This window comes from Pipistrellus kuhlii, unplaced genomic scaffold (assembly GCF_014108245.1).
Source record: "Pipistrellus kuhlii isolate mPipKuh1 unplaced genomic scaffold, mPipKuh1.p scaffold_m20_p_1, whole genome shotgun sequence".
Classification (NCBI taxonomy): Eukaryota; Metazoa; Chordata; class Mammalia; order Chiroptera; family Vespertilionidae; genus Pipistrellus; species Pipistrellus kuhlii.
Window position 1 is genome coordinate 52,056,849 of NW_023425404.1, and position 7,603 is coordinate 52,064,451.

A 7,603-nucleotide genomic window follows, 5' to 3' on the forward strand; every position below is an offset into this window, starting at 1 on the left:
ACGGGCAGGGCAGGGGCAGGGGCTCTGTCTCGGCCGCCAGGACGCCCGGTGCTGCTGTGGCCCACGGCCGTCGTGAAGATCAGCACGGTCTGTGGGAAGAGAGGACATGCTGAGTCTGAGGGCTCAGACGGAGGGAGGGAGCTGCCGCCCTGAGGGGTGGCTGTCCCCGACCCCCCGCAGCCAGCAGGAGTAGGCACTGCAGCCAAGCGTTGCATCCATGCGTCTTATTTCTTGTCCTAAAAGCCGCTCCTGTGTCTGGTGAGTTTGGGTGTTGGGACCCCACCAAAGAGCCCGGCTCAGAGTGTGTGCTTTCGGGAGAACCCCCTCCCCCATCCCCCTCCCCCTCTGCTCCGAAGGAGAGGGCATGTCACCAGGTCTGCGTTCTCTCCTTCTGCAGGAGCAGCTTGAGAACTACGACTTCACCAAGTTCCACTCGCTGAAGCCCAAGCTGATCGAGGCCGTGGACAACATGCTGACCAGCAAGATCTCGTCGCTGATGAGCCTCATCAGCCAGGAGGAGCTGAGCGCGCCCATGCAGCTGGTGCAGGGCGGCGCCTTCGAGGGCACCTCCCAGGGCCCCTTCAACCAGGGCTACGGCGAGGGCGCCAAGGAGGGCGCCGACGAGGAGGAGTGGGTGGTGGCCAAGGACAAGCCGGTCTACGACGAGCTCTTCTACGCCCTGTCGCCCGTCAACGGCAAGATCTCCGGCGTCAACGCCAAGAAGGAGATGGTGACGTCCAAGCTGCCCAACAGCGTCCTGGGCAAGATCTGGAAGCTGGCCGACTGCGACTGCGACGGCATGCTGGACGACGAGGAGTTCGCGCTGGCCAAGCACCTCATCAAGATCAAGCTGGACGGCTACGAGCTGCCCAGCAGCCTGCCGCCCCACCTGGTGCCCCCCTCGCACAGGAAGTCCTTCCGGAAGGCTGACTGAGGGCCCGCCGGGCAGGCGGTGCGGGCGGGGCTCCTGGGACGGGGCCCGGGGTCCTCGCTGCCACCGACTTGCCGAGTGACCCCGGGAAAGGCGCTGCCCTCTCTGTGCCTCGGTCTCCCCATCTGTAGAACGGAGAGGACAGACACTGAACACTCGACGCCGTCCTTTCACCTCTAAAATTCCCTGCGTTTTTATTAAAATGCCGGGGGGGAGGTGGGGAAGGACATTGTAATTGACCAAAGAGGACAGACCCCGGGAGAGGCGTAAGCGTGGGGGTGGGCTTGCTGGAGCCCCAGGGGTGTGAGCTGTGGTCTCGGGACCACCACCACCATAAACCCGTTTGCCCTGAGGGAGCAAAGACCTTATTTATTTGTTTCCTGCTGTAGTTAGAGTTGGGGCGGGCAGGGAGTAGGGCAGAGAGGGTTTCTGCTCCCTCTAAACTGTCTACCAAAGAGGGCGATTGCTGCCCGCGGAGGGAGAGGAGAAATGTGCCCTCCACAGGCCGAGCGGAAAGGCAGCTGTCCCAGCGCCCGCTCTGTGCCCCCAGCACACCCCGAGCCTCCCTGCCAAATTGTACTTGGTTAGGAACTTGGAAATTAATTAGGAATTTAATAATTCGTTTTATTGGCCCCAGCAAGATTTCTAGAATTCATTTCAAGTCATGTTGGAGCCTAAAAATTAGCTTTTCTCACTGGCCGTCCAGTAAGATGCAGCCAAGTGTGTTCATCGTGAACTGCGGTGAGGAAAAGGGGTGGTTCTCCCGTTGGCTTAGCCGCGTCCCTGCCCCAGGCTCCGGGTCCGCGGCAGGGCTTAATTCAGCGAGTGGCGTCTCGGCGAGCACGGTGTCCGGCCTGCACAGCCAGAGCGAGAAGCCGGCCGCCCGGCCGTCCGGGAGCGGAGCTCGGTCCACAGCCTTAGACACTATTTCTCTGTTTTTTTAAAAAGGCATTTTTTTATGTCTAGTTTTTTTTCTTCTTCTTATGAGATAAAAGCCTTTATACAGAAACAGGGTGGAACCTTTCAGAAAGCCGTGTGGCTCGGATCATGAATGCCCACCAGGAGGCAGGATTTGGGCAGCCGGACACAGCGGCTCCGGAGGGTCTCCCGGCCCACGGCAGCCCCCGGGCGGGCTCTCGGCCCTGTGCCCAGTGGCGGTGTGAGCGGGCGCTGCTCGGGCACAGGGGCCTTTCGCCGTCACTGAGGCAGGAAGAGAGAGGCGTGGAGTGGCGATGGCGTGGCCACAGGGCATGGGGCCCCCCAGCACCCAAATGCATGAAATCAGAACAGCCCACCTGAGCCTCCCACGAGCCACGCTGTTTTTCTGATTTACTATGACCTCAGGGCCGGAACTGCAGCTTAAGAGAAATGTTTCCCTTCAGAGAAGCGAGCATCCAGATGCCAGCCCTCACACTCCCTAGCTTGCTGACTAAATAACTTTGTTTTAAAAGAAATAAATGCATAGCCTGGTTTTTATTCTTACTGAGCACTTTTAAGTTAATTAGACACAGAACAGGGACGGTTACAGTCCCTGCTGCATTATGAGCAGAGCTGAGTGCCTGGGCACTGCCCGCCTGTAAGCACAGTGGAGTCCCCCGAAGGGCAGCACTGAGCGAGGAAAGTTCAGTCTGTAGGTTCAGAGATGCCAGGGTCAGCCGATGGTCCTTTCAGAAGTATCTTCTTTAACTACTGGATTGTCATATATAAAGATAAATATATACGCATATATGTCACATAAATGTGTATTTTTGACACTTGTCATTGTGTACATATGTAGATATGGCCAAAGGTTGTGTATGCAGAGACATGTAAGCAAACTGTTTTAGGGAGCCAAGGGACTGAGGTTTCTGGTGTCTGTGTGGAAGGAAAAGGATGGTATTGTGACCCCTACCCAGGCCCTCGGGCGGAGCATCGGACAGCTGTATCCTTGCCCTGCTGAGGGGAAAGAAGGGGGGAGAGGGGATCGGGTGATCATTTTTCTTAGTATCTTCTCTTCCCACATGAAGCCACTGGGATCGACTGGAAAACATTAGGGATGGCACCCAAGTGAGAAACTGTATCTCCCCAGGACTGGCACAAAGTTCCTTTAACCCTGTGACCCCTGATTTCCTCTAGAGGGAGGCTCCCCCACCCCCAGCCCCACAGCAGGGCGGGGGGACCTTGACCAACCTTCTTGCCTCCCCACGCCACCCCAGTTTTCAAAGTGCCCCTCCCCAGAGCGGGTAAGACGGTTGGGAGGTGGAAGCAGGTGAACTCCAGCTCTGAGAACTATCTCCGTGCTCCCATGGCTCCACAGGGGAAAACCTGGTTCGAACACAGCACCTGACGCCACATACACACCCCTTTGCCGTCTGCCTTTCCGGGGAAATGAAAACTAGCCTGCTCCTCCCTAAGGTGACTTCCCTGCTCGTTGGCCCTCCTCACCGTCTGTAAAGGACCCGCACAGGGACCTGCCCACTCCCCAGCTCGGCGCAGTGCGGGTGCCACCTGCCCCGGCTCCCCCGCCCAGCACCCACCCTCCCCGAGCACCTGGATGCCCACACGGTCCCTCCTCCGTGGGGAGGGCCGTTCGTTCATTTGGCGTTTGCTTCCCCGGGGCTGGACTGGGCGCTGCTTGGAGCACTAGTCGTCATGCAGCCATGGTGCCTGACATGAGCTTTGGTTGCTCCACAAGATGGGGGCCTTGAAGAGCTGAATTCTTATTCTATTATCCGAGGACTGAGTGTCCAGGTGGGTCAGAGGCGTGAGAAGCAAATGCCTCCTGCTCTCTCCCCAACCCCTGCCCTCCTTACCAGCTCGCAGGAGAGCCCTGGTCCCCTGCCACCACCCCCCACTCCTCCACCCCCACTGACCACAGTCCTCCCAGGGTCTGCAGGCTCCTCGGGAGCTCCTCTCCGTGCACACACACACACACACACACACACACGTGCACGCACACACGCACACCCCTGCCTCCACCGGGGAGTCCACCTCCCGGCGTCTTGCCGGACACCCAACACCTGACAGATCGCCTTGAGGAAGAGGAGAGTGTTTAACAGAATAACATTCTCGGCACAGATGAGCGCTGAGTTTATTCAGAGAAACCTGGGCCTGGTTTAGAAGTGTGTCAGGTTGCGTGTCCATTAGCCAATGCAGTTACCACACAATGCTTCTGTCTGTTTTGTAACCTTGTTTAGAAGTCAAACAAAAAGACACTGTCTGCTGATCAATAAACTTCTGAAAACACCGCCACCTTCCCTCCGCTGGCTCTGGACGTCCAGGGGCTGCGCTGCCGTCTGCCGGTCTGCGGTCACGTGGGGGTCCCCGTCATCTGTTCCGAGACCAGGCGGGGGGCGGGGGCGCGTACCCCTTCTGCACGCCATCCTGTGACCTCCGACTTCCTCTGCAGGGGTCCTCAAACTTTTTAAAGTGGGGGCCAGATCACGGTCCCTCAGAGAGCTGGAGGGCCGGACTATATGAACTACTAATTCCTACTGTAACACCTCGGCTGCGCTCACTGCCCAAAAAACCTGGCGGGCCGGATCAGACTCCTCTGCGGGCCGCATGTGGCTGTAGTTTGAAGACGCCTGCGGGGGAGACTCCCCCAATGGGCTTATTTTATTTTATTTTACTTTATTTTTAATGTATTTTGTTGATTTTTCACAGAGAGGAAGAGAGAGGGATAGAGAAGTATATAGAAACATCGAGAGATGTGCCCGCAACCAAGGTACATGCCCTTGACTGGAATCGAACCTGGGACCTTTCAGTCCGCAGACTGATGCTCTATCCACTGAGCCAAACCGGTTTCGGCCCAATGGGGCTTCTTTAGAGGGAAAGCAGCTCAGCCACGGGCAGAGGCCAGGTCTGGGAGCAGGCCCGAGGGAGCTAAGGCTCCGACTGAGACCGGAGGGGACCTGGGAGGCAGGGCCTGCGAGGGCCGATGGGCATCACTGAGCACCCTCGAAGGAACATTCCCGCCACGAGGTCCCTCCCCGTACACAGGAAGGGGCAGTGGGGCCGGGGTGGAGCCTGGCGGCTGGTACTGCTCCTGCCTCTGGCCACCCCTCACAGGTGTGCACACCCGGGCAGACATCGGGGCTTCCCCGCTGGCACTCACCTGCCTTTCGGTGATCCCGACGGAGAACTTCTTTGCAGAGCACTTCCCACGCCCCCACCCTCAGGCTGAGCCGTAAGGTTTGGTGAGATAAGCCTAAGGTGCCCAGACGTCCCGCTTTTGGCGGGACAGTCCCAATTTTTAATAATTTGTCCTGCAGCCCACGGCGTTTTAAAAAAAAAAAAGTCCTGATTTTTAAAAAAAAGTTAAAATGCCACAGGACGCGGGACAAATTATTAGAAATCTGGTCACCTAGATTAAGTGTCCGCCCCCTCTCTCCAGGGTGGTTCCTGAGCCAGTGTTTCTCCCCCTGGCCACAGAAACCGGCTCAGGCTGGTGTGTGAGAAGCCTGTGAGAGCCAGAGCCTTCAGGCTCCTGTTTCCATTCTTAGGAGAAATGCTCTCTTCTCTGAATCACGCCATGCGAAAAAGCAAGCCTGTCGGGGCAACAATATAAATGGCCTTGAAACGGTGCACAGAGCAAGGGGGGGGGGGGGGGGCGGAGTGAGGGCAGGCAGAGGGAATCCAGGCCTGTGGTGGTGGCATCATTTGAGCTGGATCAAACCTCACCCAAAGTCCTCCTCCCTCACGGTTCAGGTCTGTGGGCCAGTACATTCCCTTTATATTGTTTAAACCCACTGGACTTGAGATGCCACTTCCCTGCGAGGTAGGTAATCCAACACCAAAAGGGACTGTCATTTCAGCGGGGACTCGGTCAGTCGCTGCCAGAGGGGCCGGGCCTCGGTGCGGGCTTTCCTGCAGCAGCTCAGCGGGCAGAGAAGTCCCCCAGCCCACGCCACGGCCTCAGCTGCAGCAGCCTCTGCTGGGACCAGAGTACGAAGCTTCGGCAGCTCCCCTGGTCACATCACACAGGCGCCCTCGGAGGGGAAACGAGCTGGTGGGGGGCAGGGACTTCCTAGAAGGAGCAGCATTTTTACGGGCAGCTGGGATAGGAGGATGGGGAACAGAGGGGAATTCTAGGCTGAAGCCCAGATGTGGGCAGGAAGCTGTTTCTGTGAGGCAATGGTGCGAGCAGAGCTGTGCTCCGGGAGGTAAGTCGGACTGTGAGCAGGTGCTGTGCAGGCAGGTGGCAGGCTGGGGGCTGTGAGGAGCACCTGCAGGGGCAGGGAGCACGCAGCCACAGCCACTGGTGACAGAGCGAGGCCCTCACAGGGAGAGGACCGCAGGGAGTTCCTCTCAGATGTTCCTGCTCCCCGTGTCGCTGGGCTCCGGGCTCCTGGCTCCGTTCCTCACACGTCCGTTCCCCTGGGATCCCCCTGAGACTGTCCTCCCAGAACCCCACAGGGACTGGAATCTCCTTCAGACTGAGCCTCTTGGCCCCAATCTTCAGCCTCTAAGAGGCGGGACGCCCTCGGGGAAACGGCACCCCCACATGGACAGTTCTGGGTGCACAGGGAGCTCCAGACAGGGACATCTCAGTCTGTTCAGCTGCTGTAACAAACATACCACACGCTGGGTAGGTTATAACCAGCATTTATTCCTCACAGATCTGGAGGCTGGGAAGCCCAAGATAAGGCGCTGGCAGACTGTGTCCAGTGAGGGCGTCTTCCGGCTACAGGGGGTGCGTTCTTGCTGGGCTTACATGGTGGAAGGCGCCAGGGTGCTCACTGGTCTCTTTCACAATGGCTCTGCCCTCACCTGTCACCTCTCAAAGGCCCCTCCTCCTCATGTCACCTTGGGCGGGGGCGGGGGCGGGTAGAAGGGGGGGGGGGATATTCAGACCCTAGGAGGGAGCATGAGGACTCCACCTGCTGGCTGAGCATCTGGCCTGGGGCTGACTGGTGTTCTCTTGCTCTGCAGCCCACAGTCTAAGCCCAGACCCTGCACTTCTTGGCCGAGTGCACAGAGGCGCCCAGCACGGCCATGCCACGCCTGGGAGAGCGGGTGGGCGCCCTGAGCCTCCAGGGCCAGCACAGATGCACCCTCGTGAGCCTGGGACTCGGCGCTGAGACTGTGTGCAGACCCCGGGCTCTCTCTGTGCCAGAAGAATCAGGGTCATGAGGCTCCCTTTCCAGATGCCATGGCCGTCCCCCGCCCTCCTTGCGAGGCAGACGCCCATCTTCACCGCCGGCCGCCCTGGGGACACCCACAGAGGAGCCTGTGCCCGCTCCACCGCCTTCCTGCTCAGGCCAGGCCCGAGGCGAGGGCACCCTTCGCACAGGCCAGAGTGCTGCCGGGCTGTCACCTGGGCCCCACGCCCCTCCTCCGTCCTCCTCCTCCTCCCGGGACAGCCAGAGCCCTCCTGCACCCTCGCTCTTCTCGTCTTCTCTGCCTTCCCCAGCCCCAGGCCCCTGCTCTGAGGGAGACCAGGCGTCAGGCTGTCAGCCAGACAGACCCCCAGGCCCACACACAGAGCCAAACCTGGAGAGTCACACACACACACACACACACGCACACACACTCGCACACACAGACCCGCAGCTCCACACACACACACACACACACGCACGCACACACGCACACACAGACCCGCAGCTCCACACACACACACACACACACACACGCACACACACACAGAGACCCACAGCTACACACACACACACACACACACACACACAC

General features: G+C 59.1%; 1 protein-coding gene across 2 annotated transcripts in view; it reads left to right on the forward strand.

Moving 5' to 3' along the window:
* The window catches only part of EHD4 (EH domain containing 4), a 91,731-nt gene that overhangs the window by 76,141 nt on the left and 7,987 nt on the right, over positions 1-7,603 (forward strand). The window contains exon 6 of one of the 2 annotated variants that reach the window (XM_036445302.2): positions 398-952. In XM_036445302.2, coding sequence (XP_036301195.1) covers positions 398-934 — 537 coding nt within the window. In that variant the 3' untranslated portion in view covers positions 935-952. Of the gene's footprint in view, positions 1-397; positions 2,958-7,603 lie in introns of those variants that run through there. The other variant, XM_036445293.2, reaches the window with a different exon arrangement.